This window comes from Papio anubis, chromosome 8, assembly GCF_008728515.1.
Source record: "Papio anubis isolate 15944 chromosome 8, Panubis1.0, whole genome shotgun sequence".
NCBI lineage: Eukaryota > Metazoa > Chordata > Mammalia > Primates > Cercopithecidae > Papio > Papio anubis.
In genome coordinates, this window is record NC_044983.1 from 128,322,466 (window position 1) to 128,345,618 (window position 23,153).

The 23,153-nt window shown below is 45.7% G+C and overlaps 2 protein-coding genes across 11 annotated transcripts in view; one reads left to right on the forward strand and one right to left on the reverse strand.

Annotated features, from left to right (window-relative positions):
• TG (thyroglobulin) overlaps positions 1-23,153 on the forward strand; it is a 273,445-nt gene that overhangs the window by 161,325 nt on the left and 88,967 nt on the right. For all 3 annotated transcript variants that reach the window (XM_031669772.1, XM_031669774.1, XM_031669773.1), the window contains one exon: positions 4,501-4,703. In XM_031669772.1, coding sequence (XP_031525632.1) covers positions 4,501-4,703 — 203 coding nt within the window. The remainder of the gene's footprint in view (positions 1-4,500; positions 4,704-23,153) is intronic.
• The window catches only part of SLA (Src like adaptor), a 41,814-nt gene continuing 27,941 nt past the window's right edge, over positions 9,281-23,153 (reverse strand). For 5 of the 8 annotated variants that reach the window (XM_021942666.2, XM_021942670.2, XM_021942672.2 and 2 more), the window contains 4 exons: positions 22,542-22,645; positions 19,717-19,848; positions 14,676-14,808; positions 9,314-13,422 (listed from right to left, as the gene is read on the reverse strand). In XM_021942666.2, coding sequence (XP_021798358.1) covers positions 13,209-13,422; positions 14,676-14,808; positions 19,717-19,848; positions 22,542-22,645 — 583 coding nt within the window. In that variant the 3' untranslated portion in view covers positions 9,314-13,208. Of the gene's footprint in view, positions 13,423-14,675; positions 14,809-19,716; positions 19,849-22,541; positions 22,646-23,153 lie in introns of all 8 variants that reach the window. The other 3 variants (XR_002524024.2, XM_021942668.2, XM_021942669.2) reach the window with 3 other exon arrangements.

Genomic DNA, 23,153 nt, shown 5'->3' on the forward strand with positions numbered 1-23,153 from the left:
ACTTTTTAGTAGAGACGGGGTTTCACCGTGTTAGCCAGGATGGTCTCGATCTCCTGACCTCGTGATCCGCCCGTCTCGGCCTCCCAAAGTGCTGGGATTACAGGCTTGAGCCACCATGCCTGGCCCATATTTTTTAAATAATAGATTTTATTATTTAGAGCTGTTTTAAGTTTATAGAAAAGTTGAGCGGAAAGGACAGAGAGTTCCCATACACTCCCTTCTCCTCCTCCTTCTTCCCCTACTATTCATAAGATGCTTTGATTGGGCACATGTGTTATACTTGACGAGCCGATGGTGGTGTGTTATGATTTACTCAAGTCCACAGTTTACCTTGGGGTTCGTCCTGTGTGTTGGACGCTCTCTAGGATTTGTGGACTGCCTGATGTCCTGGATCCACTGTTACAAGGTCCAACAGGATCATTTTGTTGCACTCCAACTTTCCTGTACTCCACCTCTTCATCTCTCTCTTTTTCCAGTTTAAGTCATTGAAAATTGCAGTTCAGAAGATAGGTTTGGAAAGAGCTGGTTACTTTGCATGTCAGCCTCAGCCTAGGATTCTGCAGGGAATGTGGCTTTGCATCTGAGCGGGATGGGGTCTGAGAGCTGCTCTGTGGCTCCATGGTGCCAAAACTCTGAGCAGCTCCTTCCTTCCCCATCCCAGTGCAGGCTGCCTGTGAGTGGAAGATGCTAAGCCTTGCAGGGCGTCTCACATGAGATGAAGTGTGTGAGGACAAGCACCAGGACTCACCCATGTTCATTCCCCGCTTCTTCCCTAGACAGGGGCTCTTCCAAGGCAGGGTTGTTTTTATCATTTCCTGGCCCAGTATCTGGCCAGTGACTGGCACAGAACTGCCTCCTGATCTCAGCAGAGGCAGCCCTGTCACTCACAGAGCCAGGCTGAGCAGCCCCTCATGAGTATCATCTCGTTTGATAAACGTGTGCGGCATCTGTTGCTGTACCCCAGAGTGAAAACGGTCCCTGAAAGCCCGAGGCTCCAGAGGTACTTTGTGAAAGCGACCAGAGGAAAATGAAAGCAGAAGTTTGTGCCAGTCCTGAGGCCCACTAGACAAACGCATGCTCTCTGATGAAAAAAGGCAAACCCAGCCCAGTGTTTAAAGGGAGTCTTGGTTCCTATGGATGTGAGCAGTTGGAAAGGAAGCAGTTGCTGGGTGAAGGGAGGCCATTTCCCCAAGCCTGGACCCTGCAGCAGGACAGACCCCAGGGGGCATCTGGCACCAAGTCATTGTTCCTCTCTGTCTGGCAAAGCAATGCAGTGAAAGGAACTGGGGCGGTGGTGTCTGGGACACAGGAGGAGAGGCTGGACAAGGGGCCTATGGGCTCTGCAGGATGTGGGAGCAGAGGAAATGTGCTTTGGCCAAGACACCAGACAGAAGGTCCGGCTGCCAACGGTAACCACACACGCCATGACCTCATCGTTTCTGGGACACTAGGAGGCCTACTGAGCAGGTCTGCTCTCCTCTCTACCCAAAACGACTCAGAATGCTCCCTCAGCAGGTGCCCCCTCACAGGCAGGCTGGAGACAAGGACACACTGCTAAGAGCATCAGCAACATGTTAGAACCTAAACTTGTTCTATTTTATTAAAAATTAGTCTTCTATGGTGCTTTATGATAAGCACTGTTCTGTTCCCATTACAAGTATTAACTAATTTACTCAACCTTATGAGGAAGTGCTATTATCATCCCCATTTTACAGATGGAGAAAATCAAAGCACACAAACATTACATTGTCCAGGGCCCCTCAAGGCTGTACATGGTGGAGCTGGGACTGCAGCCAGCTGGTCTGGCTTCATGGCCGCTACACTACACTGCCTCTTGTTGATGTTCTCTGGCAAGACCAGGGCAAGCATAGAACGGTGCTAAGGGGCTTCCGTCAGGTCGTTGAAGAGATCGAATGAGCAAACAAGAGCTAATTCAACAATGAGGGAGCAGGTGAATGCTTGCTGGATGCTCTGAGCAGAGGAGTAGGAGCCAGGAGGTATGGGGCAGATCAGGGCAGGTGGCAGTGGGTGGAGAATAGTGTTAGCGCAGGCCAGGAGGGCTTCCATTCAGGTCAGTTCTCCCTGTGGGCAGCTGAGACCAGTCCTCTGGTGTCTTGCCCCTGGGCCTGAGCCTCGAAGCACATCAGATGGGGCACAGAGTGTGCCTGTGGCATGACTGAGTGAGGTGGGACCTCAGGATGAGAACTGGGGATGAGACACACAGACTGCAGCAGAGGGGGCGGCCCCTGGGCAGTGATGGGGACCCAGACTAAGGAAAGCCAGGAAGAAGTTTGCACTTGATGCAGTAGGAATGAGGGAGATATAAAGGCTTTTTGAATAGAGAAATTTCAGAAATAAAGCACTGAAACTTTTTAATGCACATCATGGATTTTTCAACAAACATTTATTGAATTGGGTTGAATGTTAGGACAGAATTCTGATTGTGAATGAGGATTTGAGTCCCAACTTGATCTCAGATTCACTTCTTCCATCTAAACAAGCTCATTCCCTCTAAAGTTTCGGTTTTTTCACCAGTAAAGGAAAAGATTGGACCAGACATATTGGACTGTAATTGTTTGGTAATTGCCTTCTGCGTTTGTCTCTGAGGTTGTGTGGTCCCTAGGGCTAGGTAGGATCTCTCTTGCTTTCTGCCGTACCCAGCATAGTGCCTGATACCAGCTGAAGCCTAGTTCATATTTGTTGGATGAGTGGCCCCTTGAACACATGTTCACCTGTGACCTCTCAGAAGTCTAGACCCCAGCAGTCAACATTGGCCCTTATCATATAGTGGAAAAAAGCTAATACATGGGAAGAGAGAGTCAGGAACATTTTCTCTCCTCCTTATGCCTGGAATACAGGCTGTGGATGTCACTTTCCAGATTTGCAGGACTTGGTCTGACTCAGTTGGTGCCCTGCTTTCCCGGGCTGCCTGAGACCTTAGAGGAAACAAACACATTCATCCTAACAAATGGATCATAAGAGCAATCCAGAAAGTTCACAATGAGGATCATGTTCTACCAATGGCTTCACCAGTCCCAGAACACAAAATGCATTTGAAGAACTTCTGAACATTTCCACCGCTGGAAGAATAATTTGTATCATTATGCACTCTGAGCTAAGTGGAGTGCTCAGGCAGGCTGGAGACAAGGACACTCTGCTAAGAGCATCAGCGACATAATGTTAGAACCTAAACCTGTTCTATCTTATGAAAAATTAATCTTCCATAGTGGTTTATGACAAGCACTATTCTGTTCTCCTTACAAATATTAACTAATTTAGTCAACAACCTTATGAGGAAGTGCTATTATCACCCCCGTTTTACAGATGGGGAAAATCAAAGCACACAAACATGAACTTGTCCAGGGCCCCTCAAGGCTATCAATGGTGCAGCTGGGACTGCAGCCGGCTGCTGTGGCTCCATGGTGAGACCATGGTGTTCTCTTCAACTTTGTGATTACTAGACTGGGGAATCAGGATGCAAGATTTTTCTGTTTTTTCTTTTCTTTTTTCCTATTTGGGAATATGGGTCTTATCAGTAGTTTCTTGCTGGATGCTGAATCCTGTGAATCATTACTATGGTGCCTCATGGAGAAACGTGAGGGGTCTGGAGCTCAGGGAGTGGGCTCGGCTGCTGACACACATAGGACTGTCACCAACATGTAGGTGGTAATGAAAGCCATGGAACTTGATGAGGTTCCTTAGTGCAAAGTCAGAAAGGAAGAATGGGAACCTCAGATGAGATGAGAATGAGATCTGGTGTTCCAAGGTCTGACAAAGAGGACAAGTTAGTGGAGTAGTTTGACAAGGATCTACTGAATTCACAAGACAACCAGAAGTGTATGTAGTGTCTCAAAAGCCTAAGGAGAAGAGCATATTTTTGCTATACTTGTTTATATCTAGATCATTTTATTAAAAAAAAAAATAGTGCTGAGTTTTCAGCAAATGTTAATTGGAGTCTATGAAAAAGGAAAGAGATCAATTCAGTTGCGTGCTAATAAAGGCTTCAGATGATGAGGTGAGGGGATGGGTGGGATCCAGAGCCCCAGCCTGGCCTGGCCATTGTCGGGGACAGCCACCTGCAATAGTCAAAGACATGGGGCAGAGAGTTCACCTCCTTCCCACTGATTGGCCAAGCTAGTGGTGGACCTGAAGATGTGCTGCCTCTAATCTGAGCAAGTCCCCTCAGCTAATGACAGGGAAGCTGTGGCTCAGAGAGTTATAAGGACATGATCAAGGTCTCCCAGCTGGCAAAGGAGAGGTACAAAAACATAATCAAGTTCTCCTAGCTGGCTAGCATTCAGGCCTGTGTGTATCTGGTCTCAAGGCCCCTGCTCCTCCACTGTTCCTCACTGTATTTGGAACCCACAGTCCCGACCTGTGAGGACAAGAGCCCAGAGCCCCTGGAGGGGCCACGTACGTTCCTGCCCTAGACAGCACCATGATTTTCAAATCCAAGTTTGCAAAGTCACAAAGGATAAAAGGCTTTCCTCTTTTCTGAAGGGTCCGGAGAGGTGAGTGGCAACTGGGGGCTGCTGGACCAGGTGGCAGCTCTGACCTGGGTGCAGACCCACATCCGAGGATTTGGCGGGGACCCTCGGCGTGTGTCCCTGGCAGCAGACCGTGCTGGGGCTGATGTGGCCAGCATCCACCTTCTCATGGCCAGGGCCACCAACTCCCAACTTTTCCGGAGAGCTGTGCTGATGGTAAGTGGTGTGTGTTCCACCTTCAGTCTTACTGCAGATATGGCTGGGGGAGGTGGTTCGCCTGTGCTTCAAAAGTCTAACTGGTTTCAATTGCTTGGGTTTCCCCTGTCCTTTGTCCTGAGTGTGGATCCTGCTTGGAGTTTTCCACGTATGTGTGATTCCACAATGCTAACTTTTTCCCACTCATGTCTGAAGTGCTAAAAATTTTAGATGGTAAAGTGTTTCTATTTCCCGAGAGTGGTTCATTAGGATTTAGTGATCTGAACCATCTATTATCTCTCTTGTCAATGAATGATGGCAAAGAAGAGAACTCACTGCTTGCAATTCTACTGAATGGTGTGAAGTGCCGGCTACGTGAGGATGAGGATGATGGTGATGAGGAGGAAGATGATGGTGGTAATGATGATGATGATGATGGTGATGATACAATGATGTTGATGATGACAATAATTATAATGGAAAAAATAACCTGGTTGGCCACTGCATACGCCCTGATATTTATTGATCTGTCATTGATTAGTTTCTAATTTTATGGCACATCCAATTTGTGCCAGATGTGCTGTGCATCTGGAAATGCCATGAAAAATTATACATAGCCCAGTTCTTAGGAAGCTTGTCATTACTAGGGGTTGAGGGACGAATGCTTAAAGTAGATATTTACAAGACGATCTTAGGGCAGCCCAAAGAGAAGGCCCCAACCAAACATAAGGGAAGGAGGGAGTTTGGATCAGCACATCCCTTGAGGGGAGTGTCTGAGCCAAATACTGAATGCTGGGTAGGCATTTACCTAGAGACAAAGTCCTGGCAACAGGGAAAGCTTGGAGGACAGAGCCCTGGTGGGGTAGCAGTGTGGAGGCAGAGAGGAGCCAGACCGCCCTGAACAACTTGGGTTTTATCCTGAGTCCATGGGGAGCCATCGGAGTGGTTTTGATTATTTATTTGTTTGCTTGTTTGTTTTATTTTATTTTATGATTTTAACCACTTTAAGTGTTCCGTTCATTGGGATTAAGTACATTCTTAATCTTGTGCAACCATTACTACTATTGCCAGAAGAGAACCTCTGTATCCATTAACGCCCACATCTCCTCAGTCTCTCAGCCCCTGGTAACCTCTACTCTACTTTCTATCTCTATCCACTTGCCTGTGGTAGGTGCCTCATATTAGTGTAATCATGTAAGATTTGTCCTTATGTATCTGGCTTATTTCACTTAGCATAATGCCTTTAAGGTCCATCCATATTGTCAGAATTTCTCTCCTTTTTATGGCTGCATAATATTCCATTGTGCAGAGGGACCACATTTTGTTTATCTACTCATCTGTTGATGGACATTTGAGTTCTACTTTTGCCTATTGTGAACAGTGCTGCTGTGAACATGGATGTGCCATCAGAAGGCCTTTAAGCAGGAAGGAAACGTGCTTACAGCTGCCCTTCAGGACAACCTCTCTTAAAGCTGGCTGAAGGATGAATTTAAGAGGGGCAATGCTGGAGGTGGAGAAAGCAATTAGGACACTGTGAAGTTAAGGAAAGATGGAGAATGACTAACTGCACCTCAGCCTTGCCCGACCTTTTAGGGATCCAAACTCTTGATCCTAGGAGGGTAAGAGAAGAATCATTGTTTGGGCACAACTGATGCTAGATCAGCATTATCACCGTTGCCAACACTAAGCTGTGTCACCTGCCACGCATCTCTCTCCATCAGCCACAGGAGCCTTTCATGTTCCTTGCAGTCCATGCTCTGTTCTGGCCCATACAGGCAGTTTCCTTTGCATGGAACAGTTTTCCCCATCCCCCTCTTTGCCTTCCCTACTTTTTCTTTAGAGAAGCCTTCCTGACTTTTCAGCCTAGAACTGAGCCCTTTTTACATGGCTTGTGCTGCCTGTACGTCTCCTATGCAGCATTTACCAGGATTTCCAACAGTAAGTAATTGCTCTTAGTGCCAAAGCTGCTGCCTCACAAGACTGCAAGCTCCAGCCGAGCAGGGGCTGGGTGTGCCTTGCTCTCCATGGGACCCCGAGCACCCCCACACAGCACATCTTAGAGCCTGTGGATGTGCTGTAATTATTTGGGGGCAGCAATGAGCAGATGACTGGGGGAGGATTCAGCTGTTACTCTCAGGGGCCCAGGGACCCACAGGATACACCAGCTCCCTCCCTTCCATCCCTTTCTTGTGAGTCTTGTCCTTTGATTCCAATTTTCTGCAATCTGTCCCTCTGAAGTTGATCCATCTCAGTGGCAGGAGAATTGAGCACAAACATCTTTCAGTTCCTGGTGTTGAAAACAAACCATCCTGCATTGAATTGATCATGGAGAGATTTCTCCAGGGTCCTTTCAGAAACCAGACACTCATTAGGACCCAGGAGATGCCAAAAATACCTTCCAATGGGCTCAGAAAGCAGATTTTTCTTTTTGAGGGTTTAGGTGTTTGGGGAATTTCAAATACTAATCTGCTTTAACAAATGGCAGTGTATTTAAAAATAAACCCTTCCATCTGTTTTAGTCATTTGGAAGCAGCTTTTACAACTGCTTCCAGCAGTCCTTGGGATGCATGTGAAATTATTTGGAATTGAGAGAACTAAAATACTTCAATATATTAAATGTGTTCTTTATCAACAGATGTTTGGGGAAATGAATATGAGTTGGCAGTTTATTCTAGGATAAAATCTTAAGTCTCTCTGCAAATCTTGGGGCCAGAACTGTTGAAACATTGGTCAAGGGAAAGTCTGTGATGACAATGAATAACCTGTATTCATTCAGCACATCTGAGTCCGCAGCACTTTCAGTGTCTTATCTTACCAACTCCTTGACTGATTGGCATGGGGACTTTATTTTATTTTTCAATCTAGAGATAAGAAATCTGAGGTTCAGAGAGATTTAGTGACCTACCAAAGAACACACAGCAAGGAAGAAGCTGTGTTAAGGACTAGAACCTAAAGCCAAGTCCTGTGTTTCCCCACTCTATGATGCTGCCTCTCCAGGAATTTGGGACTCTCCTGGGGTCTCAAGGTGTAAGATAAAGAGCCGAAGCCTAAGATCAGATAGGCCTGCATGAAGATCCTAGTCTTGGAGAAAACACTTCACCTTATATTCTTCACCTATCAAACTAAATCAGTGTGATGAATTCTGTTTCCCAAGGTCTCGAGATATTGTCAGGACTGATGGTTTGCAAAGTGTCCTGCACAACATAGGAACTCAAGAAATCAAGCTCCTTCTTCCCTCTTCCCTTGCCAAGGGAAGGCAACTCCAGACAGAAGTATGTCCTAGGGTATTTCACCCGTTCTGGGGCTGGGTTGGAGGATGAAGGATGACTTGTTGCAAACATGCATCCTGTGGCTCTGTCCCTGCACAGTCTTAAGACAGGGAAGTCATGTCCTCTGTGGTATGATTCACGGACCCAGAAAACATTTCCCTTGCTGTTCTATGACAGCGCCCCAAGTGTGCATTCCTCAGGGTGAACTCCTGGCCTCAGGAATCAGCCTCGAGCTAAATTTTCTGGTCTTGTTTTTTACTCCATTCCTGCATGAATCCTGCATGAATCCTACACTCCAGGCTCACTAACTATCACCCCTTTGAGGAAATGCCGTGCCTTCCTCCAGGCCTTTTTGTCTCTGTGCTTTGTTCAGCATATCCAGTATCCACCTGGAAAGTTCCTGCTGTCCTTCAGGACTCAGCTGAAGTGAAGCCTCCAAGCCTTTCCTCGTCTCTTGAAATAGAAGGAAAGAATCTCACCTTAGTGAAAACACTTATATGTAGCAATTCTTAGGAACTGTGCCTTATTTTACATGCTTGTTATTTTTCTAACATCTCTCATCCCAATTCTACTATGACTAGGTGCTTGAAAACTTATATGAGTTTCATGCTTTTAGTGTTTCCTTAACACTTAGCACAGCACTTGGTTCAGAGACAGTGCTGAGTTCCACTAAAGTGATGAGAGAGATGGTGGTTTGGGCTCAGAACACTGTTCTCTATTGTTTTTGCAGTATATCTCATAGTATGAGCATGCTATGCTTGTCTACTCAGAATTCACCAAGATATTCATGAGTTTTGATGCTTCTGTATATATCTTAGAATAAGTTTATTGAGGTTTTATTCTAATATTTTTGCTGGGAGTTTGAGTGACATAGACTTGGTCATTAATTTCAGAAAAAAAAACTACATTGTAATGATGTTAAGCCTTGCATTCACGAATCAGGTAAACACTGTAACCGTGAACGTAGTATTTTTGCCTTGTTAGGTCTTTCATGCAGTTTTGAGCATTTTTTAATAAAAGTTTTGTGAAATCATTGTGAGGTAAGTTCCCACACATACCGTCATCTGGTTGGTATTGTTGATGCTGTCTTCTTTTCTATTGTATTTTCCAGGTTGAAAATACTAGTGTTAGGAAATAAGTGGATTCAGCAATTTGCTGAGCTGTTTTGTCACATCTAATGCTTTGCCTGTCGGTTTCTTTGGGTTTTCTATGAAGTTTCCTCATTATTCTGCAAATAATAGCAGGTTTATTTCTATACCTATTGAAGCAAAATGCTCAGTTGATATAAGAAGGAGACCCAGTACTAAAGCAGTTTAGTGGATAAATAAGTTCCTTTTTTTTTTTTTTTTTCCTTTCTCTCTCTCTCATAACATCTGCCAAGGTGGGCAGTCCAGGTGTCTCTGGATCACTCAGGGCTCTGGTTTCTTCTGGATATTTCTCTGCTGTTTCTTAAGGCCTTCCTCATCTGCATGGTTGAGCTTAGGCTGCCAGGGGTTCCAGATAGTAGGGAAGGGATGGAGAGGAAGGAGGACCACACCTGCCATCTTAGGGCTTTGCTGGCAAGGGGCACAATCCCTCTGCAGGTATGGTTACAAGCAGAACTGCATTTGATTTGCTTTTGTTCTTCATCACCTTTCTTGATCATGCTTGTTCATATTTTTGTCACATTAGTCTACTTAAACAGTATTTTGCTTTTTAAAATCTCTATGGCTGTGTTTTCAGAAGTCTATTTCAGTGATGTCTTATATTATCTTCTACCTTCTTCTCGTTTCTTTGGCTATCTATTGTCCCTTTAGCTTCTTAAGTTGAAAGTTAAACTCATTGCTTTCATTCTTTGTTTCCTGATCAATTTATTTCAAGCAATAATTTACCTTTGACTATTTTATCAGCTACAGCCATGAAATTTTGAAAAGTGGCAATCTGTCATTTATTTATAATGTTTTATTTGTTGCATTATTTTCTTCTTAACCTAAGGATTTTTTTTAGACTTTAGATCCCTAGAATTTTTGAATCTTTATTCATCACTTTGGAATTTGATTTCCAATTTTATTACTTTATTATCGTAGAGCATGAGTTGGAAGATGCTGACTCTGAAATTCATTAGTACTTTCTCTGTGACCTAATACATTATCCATTTGTTGGCAGAAAAGTTATATAGTGTTATCAAAATCTATCTACCTATTTATGTATTTACTTATCTTTGCTTACTGAATTAGTTTCTGAGATTTGTATGTTAAAATCTCCAAGTAAAATTATGGATTTATCTATTTGTCCCTGTTGCAGTTGCTTAATATATTCTGAAACTATATCATCCCATTAACATAGGTTGCAATCATTTTTTTCTTCTTAATATATTGTTCCTTTTGCACATCTCTATTTGCCATTATGTAATTTATTTTCACCTTAAGTCCCATTTTGTCTCAAAAGTGGGACCACAGGTTTTCCTTTCATTCATTTTTGCATTAAAAATTTTTGCATTAAAATTTTAATTTTGCATTAAAATTTTTTGCCCATTTATTTTCAAACTTTGTGTGTCAATAGACAATGCTGGAATTTTAAAAATGTGTCCTCCACACAGCATGATCTTTCAAACATATCAGTGAAATGATCTTATCCCAACTTGGATCCTTTCAGTGGCTCCTCATGTCTCCTAGAACTGACCCTATGCCACCCCCTACCCTCTAGGGCCCTGCAGGACCTTCCTGATACCTCCTACTCACATTCCGTGCTTCCCTAGCTCCCTCAGTCTGGCCACCCTGCCTTCTTTTAGCTCCTTCAGCATGCAGTCTTGCTCCTCCTGCCTGCAGGAATTGCCCCATTATTCCTGCGGACTCCATACACTTCCTAGATCTTTACATGGCTGTTTGCTGCTCACCTTTCAGGCCTCAGCCCAAACATTGCCTCTGCTTGGAGGCCTTTCCTAAGCCTGGACCTGAAGGATGCCCTGCCTGCCAGGTGACTGCTTGGAGCCTGCCCTCACCATCATTACCAAGCATCTTGTTTATTTATGATGTCAAACTCCATGATATCAGAGACCTCATCTGGTTTTCATTGCTACAGCCCCAGTCCCTGAGCAGTGTCTATTTAGTAGGTGTCCAGAAATATCTGCAGAAAGAAATTCTTGGAAAAATGAATAGCACAGCTATCACAAGTAATGTGCAGAAAATCTAGGCGAGACATTTTCATAACAATCGTTCAGAATTTGGTCTTTCCTTCAATCCCTTAGACCCATCTTCAAGTTTCATGAGACACCCCCCAGAGTCATACACTCTGGTTTTTCTTAAGGCCACACCTAAAGAAGATGCTGAGCTGCTAACTGGCACCAGGTTTCTCTGGGTGATCTTTGCTCCTCTCTCTCTAGTTGTACATTTATTTGAGAATTTGAAACCCTCAGAGCTTCTGAATGAAGCACCCATCCCCCTCAACCCAGAAACTCTCCCTATGTGCTAAAGGTTAAATATTTATTAGGTTTATTTTAATCAGGAATAAATACATGATTTAGCAAAGTGTAATGCTTCCCATTTAGAAATCCCTCTGGGTGCTCCCCAAACATTCCAATCACATTCTTCACAACAGAAAACAATACATAAGAACATAAGATGCTGTGCAGACATCTGGAGTTCAGGGGGTCACCTGCCTTATGCGGGAAGTCAATATCCACAGTGTTACATTCATTTCTCATACGTTGGCTGGTTCCTTTGAAATAGCCTTTTGGAATTGTTGGGGAAACCACAGATGTCTCCTTGTATAAACACACTGGAATCTATGATACAGAAAGTCGTGTAACTGCACATATACATACCACTAGCACGATGAGCTCAGATGGACGGAATGCTTATGTGAGCAGACAGACAGGGAGAGGTACTGCAAGCATGTTCCCCTCCTTCCCCAGAATCCCTTTGAAACCGGGAAACATGAGTCATAGATTCATCTGCAGCCCACTCTTTTCCTAGCAGGATTTGGATGGCAGCTTCTCCTTCTCTGGCTATACATTGTGTTTTCTCCCTTGTCTCTTAAAATTATGCATGACATCATTAATCCACTTGAACTCCCCATCTTTCCTGGAGTTCAGCATTTTTCCTCATATGGATGCCAGACCCTTCTTAGAATAAAGTACTGGGTGAGTTAATTCTTTAGACTGCATCCATTTCTTAAAAAAAAAAAAAAAATCCAGCTATTCTTACCTACCCGATCCAGCCAGCCCTTCCACTCTGAAGAGCAGCTGGAAAATGAGCTCCTGAGTGTCTCTCACCTGTCTCCAATTCCATCCTAAGCCATGAGCTGATTTCTCTTTTTACACATTTGTTTATACATTTTTTTTCCCTGTCTACACTGTGAACACCTCTGTTGGGGGTTGGGACTTATGCATCTTTTTTTTTTTTTTTTTTTTGCTTGCCTGACACCTTACACAGGACTTAATGCAATGCCTATTCAGGCAATAAATGAATAGTTGATGCATTCATACAGACAAGAATCCCAGCATCTCAGAGAAGCTCTGTCTGCGCTGCAAAGCCATGACTGCAGACATCAGGGAAGCTGGTGCAATTCTAGGCTCGTCCCCTTGATTTCCCTGCCAGCAGCCTTCCTCTCATTCTTCTGGCCCTCTGCAGAATCAGGGGGGCCATCTGACTTCCACCCACATGGCTTTGGTGCGGGAGCAGGCCAAAGGTATCTCCCATTTGAAGGCTAAGAAGTCCTTTGGGCTAATGTTTAGTGTCACGAAGTTCCTTTAAAAAGAGAGGAAATCATACCAGAGGTCCCTATGGATTGGTTAAAGTAGTTCCATTCAGGGCACCCATCTGCAAACCCAGACCTTCTGCCAGGCCACAGCTTTTGTTTCCTCTCCCTCTCAGGCTTGCCCATGCAGAAGTTCTCTCCAATGACCTCAGAGTACTATCTGGACAGGTGCAGTTCCTTGGAGAACAGTCCTGGCGCACTTTCTTGTGCGAGTGGCTTTGTCCTTCCCACACACACAATGTGTGCATACATACATGCTGGGCTTTTCCAAGCATCGCCTGACATGTCATGATCCAATGTTTCGTGATGCCACAGCCCTGATCAGACACCGGGGGGCGGGGGGTTCCTTTGGTCACGATGTGGATAGAGAAGATGTGAATTTGAGTCTCCGTGTGGCTTCTCTTGGCTTTTAAAATATGTGAGGTTCCCGGGGATCAGGGAACCTTGCTTTTTGCAAGATCCCAGGCAATAGTTGGAACTTCTGTTCCTTTTGGGCATGAACCATTGTGTCTGTTCTTGGCTAGTCCTCAAAGTAAGGTGGTGATGAGAAGAATGAGCTCTTTCTCTTGCTGCCACTGTACATCAGGGAGACACTTTTCTTCTTTCGATCAAAGGAGGTGTTGTCCTCACTGGTCAGGGACAGGTAAGAGGCTATGCTCTCTCGAAGGCCATAGCTGAAAAGGGATTCGTCTACCCCAAGTGGGTTCTCTGTTCCCTCAGGGTTCTCATGCAGTCTGTTGGTCAGAAGAAAAGGGGGCAGAGAAAGGGAAAAAAGAGAGTCACAGAGAGAGGAGGGGATAAAGGGCAAGAAAATGAGAACAGCAGGAAAAGAAAAACAAAAATCCTGGTGACTATTTCTCTAACTTATTATAATTTTTATTTATTTATTTTAAGATAGAGTCTCGCTCTGTTGCCCAGGCTGGAATGCAGTGGTGCAATCTCTGCTCACTGCAACCTCCGCCTCCCTGTCTCAACTGATTCTCCCGCCTCAGCCTCCTGAGTAGCTGGGATTACAAGCATCCACCACCACACCCAGCTACTTTTTTGTATTTTGAGTAGAGACAGGGTTTCACCATGTTGGCCAGGCTGGTCTCAAACTCCTGACTTCAGGTGATCTGCCCACTTTGGCTTCCCAAAGTGCTGGGGTTACAGGCATGAGACACCGTGCCTGGCCCTAACTTATTCTAATTATTACCCTTACCTATTATTCTAACTACTCTAACTGCAATTATTCTAACCCATTATTTTAATTCTGGTTCTTACATTTGTGGGCCATATGATCTTGTACAAATCACTTAACCCAAATGAACCGCTCTTTTCTTGGATGGCTGATACTTCCAACGGTAAATTTTAGTAAAAATTAACTTTTGTTATTTACAAGAAAGAGTAGTTTTCTTCCTGTCTCGCATACTTTTGATCTCTGATTTTCTTTGATTTGCCAGTGGGATGTCTGGATTGATACTGAATTATTAAGATAACCCACAAATCCCGAACTACAGATATCCTTTAAAATTCACAGGCTGACAATGGAATAAACAGAACAAATCCATGAAATTTTTTTTCTCTTAGAAAAAACAAAGAAGTCACTGTAGGATTCTGCTGATGTGTTTAAGCTTTGTGAGTAGATTTTAAATAATATTAAATTTACACAGGATGTGTTAGTTTCTAGTATCCTAACAATCAGAAAAAGAAAAGTGGTATATTTCAGCTAGAATGTATACTGCTAGCATAGAATAAGGACTCAGTAAATGTTTGCAGAAACATGGGGAGCTGCCACACACATCGTGAGGCCTGAGGCTGCCCCTGCACCCAGGGATTCCCTTGGTCTACACTTGTGTGGGATGCTCACCCTCTAGTCTCAGCAGGGCTGGATGACCCTGGCCATGGTTTTCATGTACTAGGCACACATACTGTTTTGTGCTCACATGTTCACGGAGCACTTGCATGCGCACACACACACACACACACACACACACCCCATACTCACCTGGACATTCTCCTCCAGTCCACGGTCTTCTGACGCAAGGTGACAGGTGAGTTGGAGGCCCTCACTGCTGGGGCAGCTGTACTTTGTGTCAGGCAGGGTGTGGTGAGCACACAGCACAGGCCATCAGCCACCTCTGAGGAGGAAGCAGACAGCCGGTCAGGGACCCTGGATGTGCCTCAGCCAGTGTGGGGTTCGGGCCTGAGACACCCACCAGTGCAGCTCCCTGGCTGTTGCCATGGGGAACTGGACCTGAGATTTCAAAGGGGCATGGTAGGTAGTGGCAGTGCTGAAAGCCATGTGCCCAACTGTTTGAGAAATGTAAGCGTGCCCTGGTATCCTCTACACTTAGCCAGACACGGGCAGAGAGAGAGGTTTAAGATCCAGTATCAACCAAGCTTGAGTTTGAATTTTAGCTTTACCCCAATAGTAAATTACCAAGAACTTCTCTGAGCTTTCCTTTCCTCAACTGCAGAATGAAAGAAATGAGGGAACAAGTGAGTGCCTGCAGAGGCCGCAGACTTCCAGGGTTTCCCACGAAGGCCCAATCCATTGACCTCACAGGGTGTGAGAATGGGGCTGCGTACAATACTGATCCCCACAATTGTGCATTTAGAATGGCACAGGTGGACTAAATACACCTCTAGGAGGAAAGATAAAAGAAACAATGAAAGAAGGAAGGAAAGGAGGGAGGGAGCAGAGGAGGAATGAAAGAGGGCGAGGAGGAAAAGCAAAGGTGAGAGGGAGAAGGAGGAAGAGGAGGAGGTGAAAATAGCACAAAAAGTAGAAGACACAGGAAGGGAGGGAAGAGAAAACAAAGATAAAGAGGGCAAAGAGAGAATGCAGACAAAGAATGAAAATAATCTCTCTTTCACTCTAGAGGCTCATGCACAAAAAGAATAAAAATTAAATAAACCTGTTTCTCTTTTCCCTTGTATGAAAATCTCTGTGTAAAACGTCTGACTCTCAGGGTCCCCCGTCTTTCCAGGTACATTACAAGGTAGCTTCTTTCTCTTGGAAGGCTTCTCCCTAGCCCATGTTATCATGAGAAAGACTTGATTCTGCTGTACTCAGCCATCTTAGAGATTGAGGAAATTCTGTGTAGTCTTGTTCAGGCTGAAAACCCCAGTGCTTCTGTGCCCCGGGGGGAGATGATGTGGCCAAGGGGGTGAGGTGCCACTGGCCTCCAGCAGGACTAAGCCAACCCTGGCCTCAGAGCCAATCCACCACCAGGTTTTAGAAAGCACATCACCCCTCTGACAGGCCCCACTTCCCATCTGATTTATGGAGTGCTCTCTGGGGCGTCCTTGCCAAAGAACAAAAGGAATTTGTAGCGGAAGAAGCACACGCAGCCTGTCACAGGGCAGGCAGGCCAGGAAGACCCTGTTACATGGTTTTCAGTCTGACTTCAACTGTGAACTCCAATGTCCACCCACACAGGTGCCCTTGGAGAAATGGGAGGTGAGACCATGAATTTAGGGGGAGATTTAATTGGATGGAAATCTAAAATAATGACCTGTCATGAGTTGGAAATGGAAACGACCTCCCAGGTTATGAGGCGAGGAAGATGAAGCCAGATGCAGAGGCTGGAGAGATCAGCTGCAGTGTGCAGCACAGGCAGGGGACACTCCGTGAGTGTCCTTCCTTAGACAGGTTAATACTCAGCGTGAAAAATACATTTTGACAAAGAGCAAAAGAACCACCACTCATAAGCACATAATATGAGCCCAGCACTGAGCTAGCCTCAACCCCTGGATCTCATTGAGGCCTTGATCAACTTGTGTGGTCAGTATTGTTTTTTATTTTATTTTATTTTATTTTAATTTATTTTATTTATTTATTTATTTTTTTACAGACGGAGTCTTGCTCTGTCACCTGGCTGGAGTGCAATGGCGCAATCTTGGCTCATTGCAACCTCTGCCTCCCATATTCAAGCGATTCTCCTGCCTCAGCCTCCCAAGTAGCTGGGATTACAGGCACATGCCACCATGCCTGGCTAACTTTTTGTATTTTTAGTAGAGACGGGGTTTCACCACATTGGCCAGGATGGTTTCAATCTTCTGACCTCGTGATCCACCCACCTCGGCCTCCCAAAGTGCTGAGATTACAGGCGTGAGCCACCACACGCGGCCATCAGTGTTTTTATACCCATTTTGGGGAGGGAAAAACTGAGCATCCCAAGGTGAAGTAACTTACTCAGGGCCATAGAAATGTGACCAAAATCAATCTTATTGACTCATTGTAAAAGCAACTCATTGCCTCTTAAATAGAGAAGAAAGACATCCTCCAGCTGTCCCTTGGGTTCAGACACGCTGGTCTATTTCACCCGTGTCTACATGGCTCATCAGAATGCACATTCCTCTGCACCTTTAGGGTCCAACACCTCTATATTCAAGGGTTCCTAGACCCTTAAGGTCCCTAGCCCTTGATTTTCCCAGCCATATTTTAGAATTCATTTATGCCCCACGCACTCTGTTCTCCCAGTAACCACCGTGCATGGTGTACTTTAGGTGCCACATTTTTCACATGCATCTTTTTTTTTTTTTTCAATTGGACTAGCAGCAATCCTGTGAAGATTATTGCATTTTAATCCCCATGTTGCAAATGAAAAAACTGAACCTCCAAGATGCCAAGTAATTTGCGTAAAGGCATCATGATAAAAATTATAAGCAACCTGTTGTTAGATGTCTATTCAAACCCCTGGTGCACAATTCCTCTCATTCTGTGTCTTTTTTTTTTTTTTTTTTTCTGTGAGACAGAGTCTTGCTCTGTTGCCCAGACTGGAGTGCAGTGGGGCAATCTTGGCTCACTGCAACCTCTGCCTCCCGGGTTCAAGCGATTTTCCTGCCTCAGCCTTCCGAATAGTTGGGATTACAGGTGCCTGCAACCACACGTGGCTAATTTTTGTATTTTTAGTAGAGACGGGGTTTCACCATGTTGGTCAGACTAGCCTCAAACTCCTGACCTCGGGCGATCCGCCCACCTCAGCCTCCCAAAGTCCTGGAATTATAGGCGTGAGCCACCGTGCCCAGCCCATGTCTTTAGAATGAATCCAGTGGAGATAAAAGTGGCCATGTGGCTTCCACTTGGGGATTCTCAATGGGGCATAGGAAGCACTGTGGGTTTTTACACCTTTTCAGTTATTCACAGAGGTGAACAGATGACTGTAATCCATTGAGTGGTTCGATGACCAGGAACATACCGTGGGAAGACGCCAGTGCTGCACTGGGGTGAGATATCCCCCATGGTCAAGCAGCGGCAGGTAGATTTGGGTAGCCTGGTAGCCTCATGGCCTCATGGTGCCTAGAAGCTTTGCTAGGACAGCATCCTTCTCATGTTTGCTTTTGTCTATGCAAAACTTATGGTCTTCACACCCCCTCCGATGGTTGTTATTAAAAGCCAAATACCACAACCAACCTTTTCTTACAACCAATATAAGTTGGCTGTTTCCAGGACTCCCTTCCTCTTTCGGTTTTACCTGGCTGCTCAGTTTTCAGATATCACAAGTAATATGTGTTATTTATTTTGCATCTGCTCTTTGGTAGGCTATGCTGAACACGCTACATGAACGATCGTGTTTAATATTTATTCAGTCACCTGCTAGGAGACTGTATTCACTCAGCTCCCATAAATGGGGACCCCAGGTTCTGAGGGGTGGCTGACTTTGCCCAAGGCCTCACAAGGTGCAGATCTGAGCTTGGACCTCCCTCTCCTGAGCAGCCATTTCTGCTTCATGCCCTGCTGCTTCTCATGGGCCAGCTGTGATAACCAAAGTCCTGTGGACCTGTTTCTACTTGAAATGCACTTTGCTTGCTCAGTTCAAGACCACATATACAAGAGAATGCCAGCAAAGTTGCCCTAAGCATGTGAGGTCAAGCATCCTGAACCCAGAAGGGGGAAGATGCTGTCAAAGCAAAAGCAACCTCTTCCTTTCCTTCATGCAATATGCGAGTAAGTGGGGAGGACGCTGATGTTCCGCTGGGTAAAAGTGGCTGGTATTTAATGGGAGCTCGTGGTTATGAGCCAGGCACCCTCCCCACTTTCCATGAACTGACTCTGTGGACCCTCATGGTGTCCTTGGGAGGGGGAACTATTCGTGTCTGCCTGGCACAGATGAAGAAAGTGAGACACAAACAGCCAGCCTCAGGCTGCCCAGCTAACACTGAGTGGATCTGGGATAGAAACAGAGCTTCCAGAGCTGGTTTTTGGAAATTTAGCATTTAGTCAACTGTTCACAATTTCTCCCTTTTCTGTAGGGTAAAGTTCTGACTCCTGAGCTGATGTTTGGGCCTTTCACAGTGTAACTCAACTTTCTCTCTGTGGCAGTATTCTACACTCTTCCAGCCACCAACACCACATGATGCTTCCTTTATCTCAGTGGATGCTCCCCATCTTATCAGCCTGGGAGAATTCAGACCTCTCTCCTGGGTCTGTGACGGGCACAAAAATGAGTTAAATGTAATTCCTAGTCTTTAGGAGCCTGTTGAGGAACACAGCCTAGCACACAATTAACCAGGCCACGCGGGAGCATGATCGGAATGCTGGGAAAGAAATCCTTGGCATGCTCTGAGCACAGCGAAGACAGGCAGCCACTGCTAACTCCTACAGCTTCATTGCAGAGGTGATTCATGTTGGCCTTGAAGGCCAATGAGGATTTTGACAAGCAGAAAAGGGAGAATGAGTGGTACTCTAGAACAGAGCTCCAGAGGCTTGAATATGTATGGCCCACTTAAGGATGTGCAAGCTGGTTGCAGTTGTGAATCTAGGCACACCCTAACTTGTTTAATGCACAGGTCAAGAGAGGGCAAATTTGAGATTAGCTGCATTTTGCTTATTAAGGCAGCATGCGCAAGCAATCTGTTTCAGTCTGAAATTTACAGTCTGAATTAACAAGAGAGCATATCACGAAGGCAGCATGGGCAGAAAGCAAGAGTAAATCACTGCATTTATTGGCGACCCCTCTGCATTCCAGACATAGTGCCGCAGAGCAATTAGCTAAGAGGGGTTCCACCATCACAGTCGCTCCAGATTGAATGTCTCTTACCAGAATAGTGGTTCACCAGGTCCTCCAGGCACTGGAAGGTGAGCCTTGGGGAAATGTAGTACCAGTTGTTAGGCAGGCGGAAAATGCGGTAATGCTTTACCTGCCTGTGTCTCACCGACAGTGAGTAAAACCCTGCAGGAGGTGGAGGAAAAGTCAGTGGATTCCACCTGTCCTCACCCCAAGGCACGCAGCTAACCAGCCCACCACCACTGAGGCAGGGATACCTGCCCACCCTTGGGATACAACAGTGATGCTAGGACGCAGCCCTTCCCTCCACTAGACCCTTCTCTGTTCAGATGTTGCTTCCTGTTAGAGACTGCAGGAGTGTATTATTGTGTCAAAGCAGATGTGTTCATCATATGGTCCTTACAGGTTTTTAGGAGCACAGGTTTCATCCTCTTGGCATTTTTTTTTGAGTCTGGGTCTTGCTCTGTCACCCAGACTGGAGTGCAGTGGCGTGATCTCAGCTCACTGGAACCTCCATCTCCTGGGCTCAAGGGATCCTCCCACCTCAGCCTCTGGAGTAGCTGGGACTACAGGCATGCGCCACTATGCCCGGCTAATTTTTGTATTTTTTGTAGAGATGGGGTTTTGCTACATTGCCCAGGCTGGTCTTGAACTCCTGGACTCAAGTGATCCACCCATCTCGGCCTCCCAAAGTGCTGGGATTACAGGCCTGAGCTACCGTGCCCGGCCTCGTCCTCTTTGCGTTTTGAGGCAAACACATTGGGGTGCTTCCACATCCTAAGGCCAAACGGAATGATTGTAGTGTGGTTGCAACCTGGAGCTCCAGGGTCCGTGGCGGTTTTTGACTCCTTCCCGAGTATACTCCAAGATGTCATCTCTACTGTTTTTCAGCCCCTGTCCCACCAGTGCTGCCACAGCACACATTTGAATAGGTCCTTGCAGTTATGCCCCCTCTTTCTTTGTCTGTACTCTCTCTGACTTATGCTTAGTCTTCTCAGAAATTTGGAGCAGTTGAGTCATCTTTCTGGGTATCCATAAGAACCACGTGAAAGGCGGGTTATTGCTCTTTGAGCCTCGTTAGAGCAATGACCTGGTATGGGTTGGTAAGAACAGAACCGCGGGCATGTGCCTCAATTTCCCCAGGTGCAAAATGAGAGAATTGGATGTAGGCCATGTTTCAGGGTCCTCTCTTACTCTATCTTCTGGGGTTCCAGGAGTAGAAAACACCCAAGAGACAGAGGAGAAAAGGAGCTGATTGATTCTTTGCTATCTCTGCTGGGCAGGGCTAAGCAATGGCCAAGAAATCTCTGTTAATTCTCAGAAAGATCATAGGAGGTATTGCCCCCAATTATTTTAAAGATGGGAAAACAGAGGCCTAGAGCCCCTATGAGATATGGCCAGAGGCATGGGGCTTGGGAATGCCACCCTGGGGTGTGAACCTTATCCTCAGCACATCCCTCACAGTGCTCCAGGCCTGCCATGAGTCAACCCAGCGTGAGCCTTCCCGTAAGGTCAGCGGAACTGGGAGTGTGGTAAGCAGACCGAGGGTAGCAAGTAAAACATTGTCAGAGCTTTGCATACCCACGGTGGGCCTGCCACACCCACCCAGCTCCAGCACGACGGCACATCTGCCTGATGACATCTTTATTTTTAGATGAGCTGCGGCACCCACCCTGGGTTCTTCCTCTGTTTGGCCAGGCCAGTTTAGAAGTTTCTTTCTGAGTCGGGCCATCCTGCCTCCGGGGACCTCTAGGACAGGCACAGGATGTTTTGCTTTTGCATTGATCTTTCTGTCCCCCAGCATGTTTGGTTTTTTTAGAGAAAAGTTGATCTTGGATTTTTTTTAATCATGTATATGGGGTCCCTGCGTTCTGAAAGCAAGGCTGGTGCCCATTTTGGTGAAGGACTCTAGCACCAGGTGGCTTTGGCACTTATTAGGTGCATGGAAAGTACTCTCAGATAGTGTGTTCTCTTATTTGATACTGAATGTACAAGAAGCAAGCCAGGAACTTGAAGATACCTTCTGAATTTTAAAAAAGCTATTATTATTATTTAGTCTGGGAAAATCCTAGCTGTGAAGTATTTGGGAATAAACACGGTACTCTCCTACTGTGAATCTCATGGTCTAGATCAGGGGGCCAAGGCTTAGAGAGAGAAGTGGTAACTTATTAATTTGTAAGGCTAAAATTGGAACTTGGGACCCTGGCTTTGAATGGTGACAAAGAGCTCACTCTATTTATGTTTTTACTGAGGTACTTAATGCATATGATGCAAGGAAATTGTAATGCTAGAGAGGATGGTGACTGTGTGTGAGAACACATCTGATTCTCTGAGCTGTCTGACTTAGTTACAGAGCACAGAAGACACTGACATCGGGACTCTCTGTGCAGCAAGAGCAACACAAACATTATTACATTTGAATTTCACTACAACCTTACAAGGGAGGGGTGTTCTCTCCATTTCACAGATGAGAACACTGAGTTCAGACAGATCAGTCACAGAGCTTGACAGCACAGACCAGGCTTGTACCAAAGGCTATGTTCTGTCTGCCCAGCATCTGCCTACACACTGCATTCAGTTTTGTTCTCAGTTGCTGGAAAAATTTCCAGCAGGAGCCATCAGGCCTGATGTTGGCCAGGCCCGTGGCCGTGCCCAGCCGGCTCCCCACTGCCTGTCTCTAGTCTCCTTGCTTCTCCACTGGCCTCCCCAGCAGCGTGTGGGCTGCAGGGAGCTTAACTACATCGGATCGATTTGCATGGACGTAGGAGGAAGGAAAATGAAGCCGTATAATGAGTCAGCTGGGAACAAAACATGCTTGTCTGCCCCAGACGGGGAAAGATGAGTTGGGGGCCACTCACCTTTCTTGGTCTCACTCTCCCTGATCATGAAGGAGCCGACCTTTGTGTCTGGCAGCTGCAGCAGCTCCTCGGCCTTGTCTCTGCCCAGACCCTCAAACAGCCAGCTGGAAAGGAGGAAGACAGCCGTTAGGATCTGGAACAAGCCCTCCCCCAGGAAAGGCGGGAATGGGCCTCCCACCATACTAAGCACTTGAAAGCTAATCCTCATCTCCACCCACTAAGACAGGTAGCATTATCTCTCTTTCACAGACAAGAATACTAAGGGTTCCAGTGATTAAGTAATTTGCTCAAGATACCATGTCAGCAGTTGATAGAGTTAAAATTAGAATGCATTTTTCTGGGACATCCAATTCCATAACCACCATACTTCACTGCTGCTCTTCCTTGTATTTGTGTGTGTGTGTGTGTGTGTGTGTTTTAATGGAGTCCTGCTCTGTCACCCAGGCTAGAGAACAGTGGCATGATCTTGGCTCACTGCATCCTCCACCTTCCAGGTTCAAGTGATTCTTCTGCCTCAGCCTCCCAAGTAGCTGGGATTACAGGCATGCACCACCACATCCGGCTATTTTTTGTATTTTTATTAGAAATGGGGATTCACCATGTTGGCTGGGC